This window comes from Notechis scutatus, chromosome 4, assembly GCF_049901735.1.
Source record: "Notechis scutatus isolate UNSWTSFEM ecotype Mainland chromosome 4, rNotScu1.2, whole genome shotgun sequence".
NCBI classification, from domain to species: Eukaryota; Metazoa; Chordata; class Lepidosauria; order Squamata; family Elapidae; genus Notechis; species Notechis scutatus.
In genome coordinates, this window is record NC_142012.1 from 144,957,878 (window position 1) to 144,975,664 (window position 17,787).

Consider the following 17,787-nt stretch of genomic DNA (forward strand, 5'->3'; position numbering starts at 1 on the left):
TGTGCAAAGGGCCACCATGCTATCTCCTTTCCTTGAATTTGTATTTGGTTCCTATTTTTAAGCTCTCCAGTGTCATATAATAAATCTTTATACCTGACAATATTTTCATAATCCAATACATTTGGATGTGTGACTGCTTCCAATGTAGATAGCCACAATGGAACCTTTGGATAGTGTTTTTTTTTTAATCTTTCCCCAGATATTAAACAACACATTTCTTACATGGTGCCTTTGGAAATATGAATGTTGTTTAGATTTTCCATACCACGTGAAGGCGTGCCAGCCAAGTTGGAGATCAAAACCTTCTAATACTAATAACCTTCTATTTTCTAATTTAATCCAATCCTAAAACCAGTTTACTATAGCAGCATCATAATATAATTCAAAATCTGGAAGGCCAAATTCTCCTTTTTTCTTGGCATCCTGTAATAATTTATTTAACTCTGGGTTTTTTCCTCTGCCATATATAAAATTTAGATATACATTTGTTTAATTCTACAAAAAAATTCTTTTCCGACTTGACTGGCACTGTCTGAAACAAGAACAACAATTTTGGCAAAATATTCATTTTTACTATCGAAATATGTCCCAATAGCGATAACTGCAATTTGGCCCAATTATCTAAATCTTTAACTATTTGCATTATTAACTTATCATAGTTATCTTTTTTAATCGACGAACATCTAGCAGTCAACCAGATCCCTAGATATTTTACTTTATTTACCACCTGCATACCTAATTTATTTGCTAGTTCTTCCTTCTGCTCCTTTGTACAGTTTTTTGTTAACACTTTTGTTTTTTCTTTGTTAATTTTTAACCCTGCCACCTTTCTGTATTCTTCTATTTCTCTTAGTAGCATAGGACTCGCTTCTAAGGGTTGAAATTCTAGACCTAGAAAACCTAGAACTACGCCGCCTTCGGTCCGATCTAAGTATAGTATATAAAACATACACTGCAATGTCCTACCTGTCAATGAATACTTCAGCTTCAACCATAACAACACAAGAGCACACAATAGATACAAACTCAAGGTTAATCGCACCAGACTTGATTGCAGGAAATACGACTTCAGCAACAGAGTTGTCAATGTCTGGAATACTCTTCCTGACTCTGTGGTTTCTTCCCCAAACCCCAAAAACTTTAACCTTAGACTTTCTACTATTGACCTCACCAGTTTCCTAAGAGGTCTGTAGGGGGCATGCATAAGCACACCAACGTGCCTACCGTCCTTGTCCTATTGTTTCTTTTATTTTTCTTATATGTATCCATGTATTCATAACTATGTTTTTACTTATACCTATTATCTTGTAAGCAATTGACAAACCAAATAAATAAATAAAAATAAAACATATGCATAGGTAAAGGATCTCACTTACTTATAGGCAATAGAGCTCATGTTATATCCTGCCCCCATTTTCCTTCAGAAACCAAAAGGGAGAACTAAAGCAATAAAACACTAAAACAGGGAGGAAGTGTTTCCCATAAATCAAGGGGTGGGGGCAGTTTGGGAATGCCAGATGCAAAAAAGAAAAATGTCCCATTGCAAATCTGTGAGATGATTCTGATTATAGACTTTGGGCTTATATGTCTATACATGCACTTGATTTAATTAATTACACTCATCTAAGAACTGATTTTCCCCACATGTACACAAGCCCTCAGAAGACATGAAATTTAGTACAGAGGGATAAAGTTGCCTTTTTCTAATGTTGGGTCCTTGGTACTCTCTGAACTTGGTGGTTTTCTTGCAGACATTTCATTACCAAACTAGGTAACATCATCAGTAACCATGATGCAATGATGTTATCTAGTTTGGTAATGAAATGTCAGCAGAAAACCAAGCTCAGAGTGCACCAAGAACCCTGCAGTTTAACCCTGAATTACAAATATTGTCTTTTATCAGCTTTTTTCTTCTGATGTCTCCATGCATGTTTATCTGCCTTTGCAATCCTCTGAATTCCCATGAATTTGGCTTACATTCACTTGAATATGTATAGCTCTGTGACTATAGACTCAGTTTAGCTGATCACTTGGCTATTGTACTGACACTTAAGAAAAGAAAAGGACACCAGGATGTAGGGATACACTGCCTGGAGCTCCAAATTCACATTCTTCCAAACCCCATGTATCTAGTTTCTATGGGTCATTCTAAATATATTTTTAATGTGAACTAAAAGAAAAAATGAACAAATTTAGGGTATGATGTTGCCTATATTCATTCTTTTTAATGTTAAATAAATGAAATCAAATGAAATCAAATTTAATTTTTGCTGTAGTCCTACCTACTTCTTGGAGGAATTCTGCCTGTTTTGGAGATCACAGCTAGTTCTGATCCCATTCCTTTGTGTGATTAATTGGGATTTTTGGATCCAATCTGAACTGGTCACTGGGACCAGAAGTTTGTTCTTTCAATCTTTTGGGCTCATGCTGGAGCCCATCCTCAGGGAACTTCTCAATCTCCAGGATGTGTGCAGGAATTTTGGCTCCAAAGTGCATTATTTTACATTTGCTCATGCCAAATGACACCTGCCACTTTGAAGCCCACTCCTCTAACATGCCAAAATCAGAGATCTTGGCAGTCTCTTGTTGTTTTTATTGCTCTGGGCGATATAGCATCACCAGCAAAGTTGGCTATTCCTCCTGTCACACCTAATTCCAGATAATTTATAAAGTTAAAAAACCATTGATCCTAGGATAAAACCATGCAGGATCTCAGTAGTTCTATCCCTCCATCGTGAGATAGTACATGTCTCACAATGTGATAGAAATAGATTTTCTTTTGTTAAGCAGTTGCTTATCAAAAAGAAGACCTGCCTTTTTGTTCCATAGTTGTTAAGCTTATTAAGAAGTCTTTGATGGTGGATTTTATCAAAGACTTTTTGAAAATCTAAGTAGATGATGTCTGCTGGCTTGCCCTTATCCATGTCTTTATTAACATCCTATAGTAGTTAGTTAGACAGACAGCACCTCCCCTTACTGAAACCATGTTCAATATCCTTTAATAAGGCTGTGCCTTCCTAAGTTTGGTAATTTTATCTTTAACAGCAGTTTCTGCTGTCTTCCCCAGAAAAGATGTTAAGCTGACAGGTCTATAATTTCCTGCATCTCCATGTGAGCCCTTTTTTAAAAATGGGAGTTATGTTGGCCACCTTCCAGTCCTCAACCACAGAGTGTAGACAGGTTGCATATTTTAGTTAGGAGGTCTACAATCTCGGCTGTAAGCACCTTAATAACATCTGGATGGATGCCATCAAGGTCTGATGATTTGTTGATGTCAATAAAATCTAGCAGTTTTCTTGCCATAACTATCTAATGTGGATGCTGTACCTACAGATCCTGCTTTGAGCAAAGGGTTTAGATTGTTAAAGCAGCAAAAGCAGGGATCGCACTAAGTATGTAAAGCAAGGAATAGTTAAGTGTACCCTAGCAACCAGGGTGGTGAACCAATTATATGCATGCCTCATTTAATGTTAGTTAAAAGCAATTCTCCAGTTGGGAAGATATTCTGCACCGTTCTGCATGAATGCTTCCTGTTCACCTTTTTATGGGACTAAAATAGCAGTTCACTTAATTCCGTTTTGTTTCTGACATGGATAACTTCCCTTACAATATTTCTTTCAATATGTTTCTTTCATTAAGCGTGCAATTATTGATGAAATATGCCCTTTTTATGGCCTAGGGTTAAAGATGCTGAGCTTGTCAGCTTGAAAACTGACAGCCCAGGTTCAAGACCCAAGCATATGAGATAGGGTGAGCTCCGTTACTTGCCCTAGCTCCTGCCCATCTAGCAGTTCGAAAGCATGCAAATGCAAATAGATAAATAGGTACCATTTTGGTGGGAAGGTAACAGCATTCTTGGCATATAGTCATGCTGGCCAGATGACAAGGGAAGTGTCTTTGGACAATGCTGGCTTCCTCGGATAAGAAATGGAGACTAGTACCGCCCCCTAGAATCACACATGTCTGGACAAGGGAAACCTTTATCTTTTTACTGTTTTCAACTCTTGCATCACCAAACAGTCCTTATAAATATCCCTTAAGGTGAGAAAGAAAACTTAAAGTCATTGACAATCAAATACCAAACATAATACTCTAGAAACTCATGAAACAACAGAGGACAGTGGTTTACTGTAGTATGAGCCATGCATATTATGTTCCATGTGTCCATTAACCTATTGCAAAACTTTAGGCGTTGCCTTTCCTTCATGTTCCCTATTTAAAGAAAAGGTGTTGACAAGTTTATTATTTCTCCCTGTGTTGTGACTACTATAAACAACACAGGATGAACAGTACACTTGAGACCTGAATAAATATGTCAGGTATGTCCCACATTTTGAAATACTTGGGAGGAAATATTTTCAGTATCTCCAGACTTAAATGTGCCGAAGATGCTTTTTCAAAAGGCAGCTGGAGTTGTTTTCTTTGTTGTTCGAAGCTTCTTGGATGAAAAGCAAAATGTTTTCAAGGAAAAACAAAGGAAGTCCAATTGTCTTTTGAAAAAGCACCTTTGGAACAATCATGACCTGGACAACTGAGAATCTCCATACACCTCCAGGCTTAAATGTATAGATAATTTATTTTTATCCCTGCCCAACTTTGCATGAAAATTACCAATTAAATTATAAAAGGGGAAGTAAAACCATCTTCAAGTAATCCAAGTGCCTCCTCAAATTCTGTCAGGGATATAACAAGGGCTTTTATATAATTAGGAGAAAATGATGTAATTACAGTGATTAAAGACGACCACTTTCAAAACTGTATTCTTCATAAAACTGAAAGGGCTGCTTCCAAAATAATCAGCTTCATATTAAGATTCATACACACATACACACACACACACACACACACACATACACACACTTCAGAGGCATGTCTTCAGAAGATCAGTCTACCTTCATGAAGACCTCTTCTTTCCTTCTCTCTATCAAGTATCTATCTTTATTTTTTTAATTTCATTAATGTATGGTGTTACCATCTACTCCTCTTATATTCAAATTATCATGTTCCATATGTTATCACTAGCCCATCTCTGTGGCTGGAGACTTCAATAGAAATAGGAGGGACTATCTGAATCACATAGACATTCAGCAGCAATATGAGAGACCAAAATCATAAAAGAACCAAGTGGAACATGAAGCCAGTATGAGCCACATGACTCTCTCCTTGACCAGCCTAGTGAGTCAGTTCAAGGAAGAAAAGAGCCAGCTGCTCTAAGAAAGCCACATGGAGCCTTGTGATCAGGCTGACCCAGTCAGACCTGCTACAACTGAATGAGGAGAAGGGAAAACAAAAACAGATACATTAAACACCTAACCCTATATGTAAGATATGTACTTAATATGTGTCATTTTGTGCATGCATGATGCAATATAAAACAAAGTCTAAACCCATGGATATGAAAAAATTATGTATAATTACCCCTTTCCTCTTCCTCTCTCTCTTTCCTTATTTCTCTTTCCTTAAGACAAATTGCAAGCAGAATAGTCAGCTAGCAGAAATTCTGCTTTTTGGCATAATTGCTTTTTGGCATTAAAAACTAAGTTTCTGCCTTTTGGCATAAAAACTAAGCAATAGCTATAAAAGCATTCACATCCTATTTATATACACCTATGAAACATACTGTGCGAGAAAAGGAAATTTTACAGTATCGAGTGGACTTTTGCCCACTTACACCTGTTTTTCCTGAGAAATGCTATTGACAAAAAACATGTTAGCATTCCTAAGAAATTGAGCTGCTTGTTTTTCTCTTTCTAAAACAAAGCTGTTTATAGACATTGGCTGTGTAGAACATTGACTATAAATGTGTGTGTGTGGGGGGGGTATGACATGTATTTTGTGCAGTGAGTTTTTCTATTTTGTGCTGGTAAGAACAGTATCTTTGAAAGCTCGACAATATTCATCTTAATTCCAGAGTTTTGTTAAAGGAAAATTTACACACACACACACACAAACTTGTAAATTAAAGAAAGAAAATAATCCAGGCAGTTTTCCAATCCTACAGCATAACTATAGATAAAGCTGGAATCTGCTGATAAGATCTTATTTAGAAACTGATTACAGTGTAGACATTTGCAAGGGAAATTGGCAAGCATAAATGAGAATTTATAGGAGAAATTACTACAATATACACAGCAACTATGTTTGAAGCCTTTGGCATCAAAAAACAGGAGGAACTGGCAATCAAACCCTGTCTCTTTTTAGGTGCTTACAGTATATATAACATACATTACAGGGGCAGGGGCTTGATTGTGCAATTCCACTTGTCCTTTCAAAGCCAGTGACTGCTGCTGTGGATGCCTCTTCTTTGAAGAAAAGAGAAGGACAAGTAATGGAGCTGGGGCAGGAGTATATCATATGAACATGCAGAATCCATTTATATTATTTTATATTGTGATGCACATAATAATAGTTAATTGACTGACAGCAATTGGAGCCTAGTTCTGTAGTATTCCATTAAAATGCATTATATTTATAAATGCATTATATTTAACTTATTTCTCTCACACTTAAAACACTGTGGTTGACATGCTTAATTAAATCAGTATTAAACTTGGTCATGCTGCCTCTAGGTGGTTCAACACTAAAACAATATAAAAACAGATATACAAACACCAGAATCCAATTCAAAGAAGAGCAAAATGGCAAATCCAGCAAACCTCTTATTAACAACTGACATCCAACAAAGGGGACAACAAGCATTCCAGCACAAATCCTAGGAGAACAGTCAGGTCCTTTGTGCTTCTTGGGATTCAGAAGGAATCTCATTCAAGAGAGCAAGCACCATATAGAGAAGTTGCACTTCCTCGGTCCTGCTAAGTGATGTTGTTTAACCAAAGGAAACTGGACCTTGCTTACCCTGTCAGCTTGAATTGGCTGGGCAGACACCATGGGAGATGGTGGCCCTTCAAATAAGTGGACACCATGCTGTGTAGAGCCTTATAGGTCATAACCAGCATCTTGAATCACACCTGGACACAAACTGGCAACCAGTGAAGCTTGCGAAGCAGAGCTATCCCATGGATAAACAGAGGGTTGCTGATAACTGTTCACACCATTGCATTGCATTGCATGGTCAATGTCTGGAATACTCTACCCGACTCTGTAGTTTCTTCCCCAAACCCCAAAAACTTTAACCTTAGACTGTCTACTATTGACCTCACCCCTTTCCTAAGAGGTCTGTAGGGGGCGTGCATAAGCGCACCAACGTGCCTACCGTCCCTGTCCTATTGTTTCTCTTATTCTTCTTTTATTTTTCTTATATGTACTCATTTCATGTATTCACAACTATGTATACACTTATACTTATTATCTTGTAAACAATTGGCAAATCAAATAAATAAATAAATAAATAAATAAATTCTGGACCAGCTGAAATTTCCAAGTAGTCTTCAAGGGCAGCCACATTTAGAGCACACTGCATTTAAAGACATACTAAGCCTCCTTAGTTTTAACCTCCATTGATTCAGGGTGGGGAGCATATGCATTGATGTGCACTTTATGCTCATATATTAAATGAAACAGATACTGACCTCTGGCCATTGATATGTGCTTACTGGAGATCTATTCTGTTTGAAAGGAATGCCGCGACAGAGAGGCCTGAAACAATAACAGAGTTCCAGTGTAAATCCTTGTAAAGTCTTTGGAAGCAGTTCACAAGAGGACAGAGAGTAAAGAAGCTGAAATTTAAGTCAAATAGTTAATAATTATAATATACATGAGGTAACTAACAAAGGTGAATTAAGGCTGAAATAGGGGCTACCCAAGCTCAATTGATCTCAAGACCAAAAACTCAGCAAATTTGAAATTATAAAGCTTTTGCAGGCTGAACATCAAGGACAAGCAAAAATGTTTAAATAAGCTGCTGTAGTCAGACTTCATCAGCACGACTCCTGCAATGGCTATAAATTAGGCTTTGAGCTGTACTCAGGCATGGCATTGCTTTCTTTTTTTAATCTCCTAAAGAGGGACTGAGGTGAGCCTGACGTTCATTTATAGTATTTGTAAGGCATCAAGTGGCAGTTATTTTAAAATATTTATCTCAAGCTACTGATTTGATTCTTAGCATCATGGTTTAGTCTCTGCTGTATTGCTTATAATATTCATGATAATTATGGTTACCGATCGTTTACTAATTGTGTCTATATTGTTCTACCTTTCAGACAAAAGTTTGCTAAATAAAACAAATCTCTCAGCTGAAAGGACTGATAATTTTCCATTGTCTAAAATCTCCACTGGAAAACTGTTAAAGTGTAACAACATTGTTAGCTGAATGTTTTCATCAGAAGTAGTTGATTCTAAAAGTGTAACTCAATGCCTTATAATAATCCACATTCCAGACAACAATTGTGCGATAGAGGATCATATTCTCTAACATTTGATATGAATAATTTTGTTTGTTTGGGGACCTAGTGATCAGGACAAGAGTGCTTTTGGGTGGGATTATTTGTTCAGATAAAAAGAGAATGGCAAGGGTTTTAACTAGGCAGGAAGAACTGGCTTGTTGGGTGGTTGATGATAAGGATATATGGGAGGATATAGAGATTGGCAGAAATTTGGGTGAATAGAATAGCACACAGAACAATTGAGATGACTGGTGATCGCAGACAGAGTTCAGACTCATCTGACTTGAGGATGGAGCTGGATGGGATGCTTCCTAGGGGTCATAAGCAGAATCTGCAAAACTATGCAACTGTGCCAGAATGGGAAAGGAGGAGACTGGTGTGTCAAGACTATTATAGCCAGAGCTTTCATAGATGGATGAATTTGTGGTAATGGTATGTGGGGAATGATCCTGGGCAACATTAGGAAGAGCTACAAACAAGACAATAGGCATATAAAAATGTCTCAACCCACAGAAGAGGGGAGGGTGTGGAAAACATTTCAGAAGGGACTTTTCAGAGAGTAAAAAGAAAGAAGGGGAGAAATACTTTCAGTCTTGCAAGTTTCTGTTAATATAACCTTACAATAAAGAACAGACCTAGTACTCCTGGTTGTGCTTCTTCTAAGGTCTATCTCATAGGACTAACTTCAATTCTGCAAGGTTCATTTGGTTTCTGGAGGTGCTTGAAGTATTTCCCAAAAATCTGAAGGCCATTTCTGTTAAGACTTTTTTAAAGTCTCCCATGTACACCAATGGAGGAGGAGGATGTGTTGGATATGTTCACCACCTTGGGTTATTTGTAAAAATAATAAAGGTGGGGTATAAATGCATAAATAAAAATTACAGCGTTCCAGCAAAGATTACAGCTAGCAAACCAATTCAGAAGGAAAAAGGTTGAACTGTGTTACGTGTTCAGCTTCAAGCCCTAGATTGTCCTCTTCATTAGACAACAAAGACAAGGAAAAAGATACAAAAACAACAACGTGCATATATGGCACTTATGATATGAACATGTCTGGCTCCGAATCTGAAGAGTAAGAAAATAGGAATTCTTAAGCCAGTATAATAATATGGTGGTGGATCTTATACTAGAAGGAAATGGGAATAAGATGCAGAAGAAATATATCAAATGAAGGAACTTCGTCACTTAATTCAAACTATAGTAAAAATGTTTCCTTTCGTAAAAGACAAGATGACTTGACTAATTCTAGTATTCCAAACATTACATCCACATTGACTGTTATCTCTGTGACTGGTGTTCAGAAAAATCTGCTTCGTAGCACAAACTCTCCTACAAAGGCCATCATAGATACTGCAGCAGCAGCCATGCAGAGCAGTATCTCAAATCGTTTATGAGCTGAGGAATACAATGTTTCTACGTCACTTACTGCTTGTATTATACCATTAGTTGTAAATACTGTCTGCCTTGTCTACAACGACCAGCGGTACTGTGTGATCTTCAGAAGTCAGGGAGAGGCACAAGTCATGCCTCATTCCTCTTCAGGAAGAAGAATCGGAATCCCAAAGAAAAGATAGTTCAAGACAAACGAGGCAATCCAGAACATCCACACAGGGTGTAACATTAACCCATGTCCAGGAAGCTGGGGGGAAAAAAATATACAAGGGCTACATGAACTAGAAAACAAGAGAATGAAGAATAGGAAGCAAAAGAACAAGGCAAAAGAAACCAAATAAAAAACAAATAACCAGAAACTAAGGATAAGGATAAATATATGTGTGAACCTTAGAAGAGCTGTGTCATAGTTGTAAAAGCATATCTTCAATTGCTTCATCAATTTCTTAGTAGCCGCATCTTCTAATTTTTCAAGGCAAATGAATAGACCTAACGGCATTATAGACATATGTTCTGCTTACTCAAGAAGTTCAGCAAAAGAAAATGAGAGAGGAAAAACAGACAAGAAAGAAGAAGGGAAAAGATAAATCATAAACAAAATCAATAAGAGAAAGAGAAAAACAAAGATCAACTGGAATTTGTTTTCGGACTTAGGATAATGATGAAACAAGAACATGGGTCTAATTCCAGAAGAGGAAACTAATAAAAAAGAAGTGAAGAGTGACAGTCATTCAAGATATGACACAGGGTCATATGGAGATTGATATGATTCAGTATTAAGATGACCCGGTTACAATTACTTGGAAAATCACAAATTATATGCCAGTAAACTAGAAAAAGAAGATACAACTTATTTTTAGAAACTTTATGAAATATTATAGCTCAAAATGAAAAACTGAAAGCACAATGCATGATACAAATTAATGGCCTTTAAACAACAATTGGCATGTGTTGATCAATCTCTGCAAAAAATGGAAAAAGGAGAGCGAATAACTCCAAAAAGGCAACTACATGAAATGGAAGAATTCAAGATGCTATCAGACCTGAAGGCAGATAACCAGGGGCTAAAGGATGAAGCTTTGATCAGTGTAATCAGCAAACTGTCCAAATAAAATTGTTTACACTTATCAGCAAATCAGGGGATTGCACATAATTAGTAACTCCAGCGGACCACAGAAGTCACTGGATTCCTGGGAAGATTTCTTCAAGACTATTGTTTTCAGATATTCTGTCAAAAGCCCTTTTACCTGTGTGTGTGTGTGTGTGTGTGTGTGTGTGTGTGTGTGTGTGTGTCTTATTTTTATATGTTAAAAGCAGCTGCTGAGAAGACAAAATGACTGAGGAATCTTGTTTACAACGTCTGATAAACTTCAAATATTGAATCAGTAAGCCTTAATTGTACATAAACAATTTTTTTTAAAAAAAGCTTTCTGCTATCTTTTACCTTATCTTGTTGCTTTGTCACTGTTTCTGGGAGTTTTTTGGGGGGAAAGGCGGGGTTATTCCTATATGCCACTTAGAATCACTATGAATTATTAAATTTCATTAATAAATAAAATAAATAAGATTAGATTCATTATACAGTCAGATGTCCTAATTTTAAAAGGTACTCCAAAAGAATATGAAGGCTGAAGATTCAATTAGCCACTGACAGATAAAAGAGAATAAAAAGTCACATTCTCCACTCTATTCCGATTACCCGCTGACCAATTTAATGGCAAATATAATCTTAGTGTGGTAACTTTGGTACAAAAACCATGAAATTCAAAGTCACAGATCCATAGTATTACTTCATGACAGTACAGGTAATTTTTGATTTACTACCATAATTGAGCCCAAAATTTGTCGCTAAATTAGACAGTTATTAAGTGAATCACTGCAGCTATTAAGTTAGTAACATGGTTATTAAGTGAATCTAACTTCACCATTTACTTTGCTTGTCAGAAGACTGCAAAAGGGGATTATATGATCCCAGGTCATTGCAACCATCAAGTCACTTTTTTCTGCACCATTGTAACTTTGAACAGTCACTAAATGAAGTCGAGGACTACCTGTATCAAAAAGCTTTGCATTGATGATTTAAATTTTGACAGCAGTTTTAACTACATTTCTTGTTAACTTAATAGGGTTTTTGTGTTTTGGAACAAGTTTCTGTACCATTATTGTGCTAAAGCCACGCTGAAAAAAAAGATTAGAGTCTATGATTGTTACAGTTCATTGTGTCAGGTGGACCTATTGATTTAATGGTTTCAGATGAATGGTGTGAAAAGCAGGGAGGATGAGTGAAATAAAAATAGAAGTTAGTCCTGTACTAAACAAAAGATTGGACTTGATAGTGCAAATAACCTTGTCCAAATCTATAAATTTATTATCTGTCCACTTTGTACTTCCTTCTTTCTGAAATTACTTTTTCTCTACTTGTAACTCAATATTTCTCAATAAGCGATACCAGTTATCTTGCCAGTCAAAGCAAAGCATTTCCAGGCACACGACGCTGTTTCTATGTGAGAAAGTTTGTGAGAGGCAATTCACATTCACTTTCGATATACACAGGGTTGCAATTCTTGTTCCAAGATCCTGCACATCAAAAGTGAGTATGGTATCTCACAAACTTTCTCACAGAGACAAGTATTCCTGGAACCACTTTGCCGTTTCCTCTTTCGTCCCCACCCTTTTTGGCTAAGGTTCCTCGCTTTCTTCTTTAATTTATATTAAATGACGGTTTAATTTAAAAACCCTCAAAGAGGCAGGGACTTAAGTTACGCCAGCAAACACAGGCCAGTTTCACCCAAACAATCAGTCATTCTTCATGCTCATTTCGGATTCCCTCCCTTCCGGCTCCAAAGCCAGAAACTGACACTGAAACGGAATTCTTGTTTTACCCGAAATTTATACCTGAGGCTGTTGCCCAACCGTTGTGTGTATGTGTGTGTATATAAGAACTGCTCCACTCTTTGCACCCAAGTTCAAGCCAGGTTCTGGATTCAAAGCACGCTCCGGGTTTCTCGTTAAGGTTTAGAAAACCGAGAAGTCCCTTTTGTAAAAAGGGGGAAAAAAGGGGGGGAGGAATGTTAATTCCACGCACACATGTGCACAAGCGTGCTTTCCCCCCCTTTTTTTCTTCTTCTTCTTCTGCCGGCTCGGGAACAAAGTGCCTCTTTGCAACCAGGCCAGTTGCCGGCTTCGTTCGTGCGTGCGTGTTCCTCCTTGTCTTCCCAAGCCGCAAGAACCGTATGCAAATAGGGCCTTTCCTCTCCGCCCGCCCTGCTCGGGTGGGAAAGGCGCAAGTGAGGCGAGGCCTGAGGGAAAATAGGTCGGGGGGGAGGCCGGCCCGGAATGCCTCTCTGTGGACCGGAGTTCCTCTCACACAACCCCTAACTCCATTTCCCCCCTTCCTCAAACAACACACAGACAGACAGACAGGCAGGAAGGTGGGAAGGGCTCCACCCGCCCACCCCCTTCGCAGGCTACAAGGCTCCTCCCCCGGATCGTGCAGCTGTTGGCCGAGGGCATTTGCAGGAAGCGGTATTTAAAACAGGCTGCGAGGAGCATGTGAGCCGCGCAGTCTTCGGAAGGGCTCCGAGGAGGCGGAGGCGAGAGGGAACTGGTGCGAGCGCCGGCCTCTCCCTCCACCCTTCCCCACCCCACCCCACCCCCGCCGGCCGGAATGGGAGCTTGGTCACGTACGGGCAGGAAAGGCTGCACCAGCTCGCCCAGCGCCACCGTCCCTAGCAGACTGCGCTGAGCGCACGGACGGTGCCCGAGGGAGATCGAGAGAGCGAGCGAGCGAGCCGCCGCTCCGACCCGGAGTCTTTCGCCGCCTTGTTTAGCTGCTTGGTGCCGGCCGCCGAGCAGCGGGAAGCGAGGTGCGTCCAAGCCGCGGACTCGGGGGGGCGGGGGGAACTTCCTTTCTTTCTCCCCCCGCCTTACTTTTTTTTTTTTTTTTTGCCCCGGGCAGAACGGAGCCGAGGGATTTATATACGCGCAGGAGTCTAGTTCTCGTTAAAATGTTCGGCCTGGCCCGGGCTTCTGGAGGTTGGGTTGGGTTGGAAAATGCCCTGTCGCTTTTTGCAAACGTTGCGCGTTGCGGATCGACTTCGGAGGACGGCGCTCCCCGGGATCAGGTCGTGAAGGGAACAAAAAAGGGGTCCGGGCTGGGAGGAGGAGGGCGGGAGGGTTGGGTTGGAGCGCCTGAAGAGGAGAAAGAAAGCAGAGCCGAAGGTGGGCGCGGGCGTTTTCCTTCTTTTTTTTCCAGCCTGCTTTTTGGCTCAAACGCGAGTCCTTCTCGAGTCCCTGTGGTCGGTCTTCCCGGGCAGCCGTTTCGGGCTCGGGGATCCCAAGCCCCAGAAGCCTCGCTTTGACTTTGGCCAGGACTCGCCTCGAAGTTAGCGTTGCATTGCCCAGGCAGGAAGCAACCGGGGACCAGAGAGAAGAGAGAGAAAAGTTTTCAGCCGCTTGTCTGAAAGCGGGACGGCTTCCGTCCCACCCTCAGAAAAAGCCCCCCGGGGGGTGGGGGGAGAACCCCATAGAAGTGAATGGTATTTAGCACCTTCCAAAAACCAGGAATCTCGGAATCCCCTTCGATTGTTTTGGCAGGAACGCGACAAGGGTATGTTAATTAATGCAGGGCGAATAATCTGGACCTTTCGGCGCAGGGACAAATGTGGATTAGAGAATCCCACAATTCAAAAAAGAACGCTTAGAAACGAATGCAAGCAAAACCCTACACCCACCCACCGCTGTTTCGACGCTTGTATCTATGTTAGGCGAGACTCTTCGCTGTTGAATAATTGATCTCCTTGGAATGAGATCCCCTCGTAGACAAAATAACGGAGAGGGGACGCCTTTGAATGATGGTGCATAATCCTGGAATTGTAAAACTTCAGGAAGTGTAATGAATGAAGCGCTGTGGGTCAGGAGCTGGTGAACAGGAAGGGGACTCATCCATCTGAGTAATCCTTGGGTGCTGCATAAACTTGCTAGGCACCTGAAGGTTTGCACGGAGGGTAAATTCTCGTTGGCAACCTCTCCAAAACTATTTGCTCTAGGGATAGATAAATCCTTCATACATATGTATGATACACGTATATGATACTTTGAATAAAATCTCTGTCTGCTTGGCCTGGCAGTAGAATGGGATGGCCAGTTCAGTCTTTTGTCCGAGTGGCCTGGCACAGCTCTGTGTCTTAAGGGAGGCATCTTTTCTGCATTGGCACAGAGGGAACAGGGAGCCTTCACTGGCATGCTGGATTCAGTATTCATATCATGTCTAAATCTGCCTTGCAATTTCTAAGGATTTCTTCCCCAGCAAAAGGGGCTCCTCTTTTTCTATCTTACAAGGGGCTCAAGAATTTCTTTTGAATTTTGGCAGTATATGTTATTTTTTTCTGTTTGTGGAGATGATTGATGATAATGCAGTACAGCTAGCAGTGGTAACATTTTTTTGTGGTGTAGTTCTCTATCCTTCTGAAACCTGCCTGGCTGCCCACATGGTCCCCAGTCTGAACATCCCAGCAGGGAGAATTCCTTGGAGATTTAATTGACACTTGTAAATCTGAGATGAGCTGTTGGCTGCTGGAAAGATGACAGGCAAGGCAGCACTCTAGGCCACCTTGTAATTAAGGAAGTGGAAGAATACTCCACCCATGAGAGTTTAACTGAAATTATGTTCTCTGAAAGCAAATCTTCATGCAAATTCACTTTTGTAAAATTGAGAAAGGCCTGGTGGGAAAAAAAGCAGGAGAATGTTTCTTAACATTTTAGTACGTATTCTTGTATCCAGTTTCTTCTTGCTCCTATCTACAGTCTTTGTACTGCTTATTTAGAAAGCCAGAAAAGCAATTCAAAAGAGCTTCTATCCACCACCACCCCTTTTTAAGCATTTTAACTCCCTCCCCAGGCTCTTGTTAGAAGAGAACGTTTCCAAACTTTAATTTTTGCATGTATGTGTGTGTGGGTATGCAGCTGCTGTTTTGCCTTTTCTTTCTGTGACTGCAGTATTTGGCTCTGCCTGTGGGTGGCAGCATGTTTATTTGCTGTGTCATTTAGCCAGAAACAGCCTGGGTTTGTGGAATGTGATTCAGACAGAATGACTAGCAGTATGTGGGAATACGAAACTGTCCGGGAAGCTTGGAGGGAGGAACAATTGGCAGTTCCGAAGCCACTAAGCACAAGGTCTCTTTCAAAAGAGCCTTTTGAAAAGAGTTTCACATTCCCACATGCTGCTAGTCATTAATTCTGAATGTGGCAACTTGCAAGGTCATCCGTGGAAGGAAAATGAATCTTTTCCTGTTGTTGGGATAACCAACTGGTGCAGGCGTGTTTGTCTTTTATGTTCATTAATCAGTGAAAGATCAGGAGAAGGAAGGAAAAAGGTGAATACATCCAAGGGGATGTTAAGAATCCCGGACAATCTATCCTGGGCAAATAAATAGGGAAATTGTGTGGGTGGGTAGAGAGGTAGCTTTAATGCCTTTTCCAGAACTGAACTATTTATGGATTTGGGGAAACTTGAATATGTTTATTGGGGGTTCTAGGTCTTCAGTTTTTAATTGGTTTCAGGCTTTGTGTCTAGCCTCAAGAATTGGGGAAAAATTCACTATCTTTTTATATTGGGAACCTGGTAGCATCTTTTCTCACTTTTCCTCTCGATGAAAGAGTCAATAAAATGTGTTATAAGAGGTGTTGCCGAAGTCCTGGTTCTTTGACACCACAGGGGTGACACAACTATCGTTCTATAATAACACCTTTATTTTGTTTACTGTAGGTCTAGGACTTGGAAAGTAACTCTGAACAGGGTAGGCCCAGGAGGCGCACAATCTGCGATGGAAACTGAAATGGAATCTCCGTGTGAAGTCCAGCCAGCTGCCTGTCAGGAAACACAGCCCTCTGATCCCACAGAGGCGTTTCCTCCACCTGCAAGTGTTCCCGAAAAGATACCACCAATCAAGCCATGCTTTAAGAAGAAGCAGCAGATGCAGAAAAGGCTGGATTCAGAAGCACTGAGGGCTCTGCGGCCGATCTTCACCAGTTTGCTTGGCACGGGCACCTTGGATGGAATTTTCGTGCCCAGGGGACAGAGTAGTAGCCATAGTAACTTGTGTGAATCTGTTGCAAAAAAGAACTTGGGAATTGCAGCTCCATGCCCACAGCCAGATAGCAATGTAGCTGTCTTAGTGCCAGGAGCTCCAGCAGTTCAGGGACAACTATCTGATGGACATCTTGAAGAGGAAGTCCAGTCACAGGACCAGAGCTTCCCCTCCATTACCTCTCCTGCTAATGAGCCATTCCAAGACAGCTGCTTGCATGCTGCCTCTAATGCTGCTGCCCTCCTTGCATACCCTGGCAAGGTACTTGAAGGTTACCCATCTGGAATATCCCCAAGTAACAACCAGTGCCTGCTCCAGTGTAATGGGAATCCAGGTGATAAATTTGGAGCTGGTCTTTTCCAGAACAAAAGTGAAGACGCTTCCCTTGACCTGGTGTTTGAACTTTTGAATCAGTTGCAATATCATACCCATCAGAAGGATGGGATTGAGATCTGTGTGCACTTTCTTCAAGGCATGTGCGTGTATGGCAGCGATTGCCCCAAACATCATACTGTCCTGCCATATCACTGGCAAGCCAGGAGAACCGCTACACAGGCGTGGCAAAGTGTGACTCCTGACTCCCAGGAGCATCTGGAGAGACTCTACTGCAATCCAGATAACGACAAGGTCAAAATGCGATACCGGTAGGTTTTTGATATAAATGTGCAGGTGGAACAAAAAGTAGGATTTAGAAATCTTCCTAGAGTTGCAGAATTTGTGCAGTAGGACATAACAGTTCATGTCTGGTTAGGGCAGATGTTGTACATGCTGGGGGACAGTTTGAAATGTAACAGCCCCTTACCTTCTATTCTGAAAGCTAACTTTGTCTTAAAAGAACTTGCTCTGAAGACTTGCTCTACATAATTGAGACTTGTTTCTAAGGTTCATTAATTGGATGGATGCTTAATGTTAGTAATATGAAATAATAGTTCAAGAGATACTCTTTAAAACTAAAGTAAAAGTCA

General features: G+C 40.4%; 1 protein-coding gene and 1 pseudogene across 1 annotated transcript in view; both read left to right on the top strand.

Moving 5' to 3' along the window:
• Positions 1-8,753: 8,753 nt before the first annotated feature.
• On the top strand, positions 8,754-10,668 carry LOC113411754 (protein phosphatase 1 regulatory subunit 12A pseudogene; annotated as a pseudogene).
• Positions 10,669-16,506: 5,838 nt separating this feature from the next.
• TIPARP (TCDD inducible poly(ADP-ribose) polymerase) overlaps positions 16,507-17,787 on the top strand; it is a 29,274-nt gene continuing 27,993 nt past the window's right edge. The window contains exon 1 of the mRNA XM_087965228.1: positions 16,507-17,466. Coding sequence (XP_087821354.1) covers positions 16,559-17,466 — 908 coding nt within the window. The 5' untranslated portion in view covers positions 16,507-16,558. The remainder of the gene's footprint in view (positions 17,467-17,787) is intronic.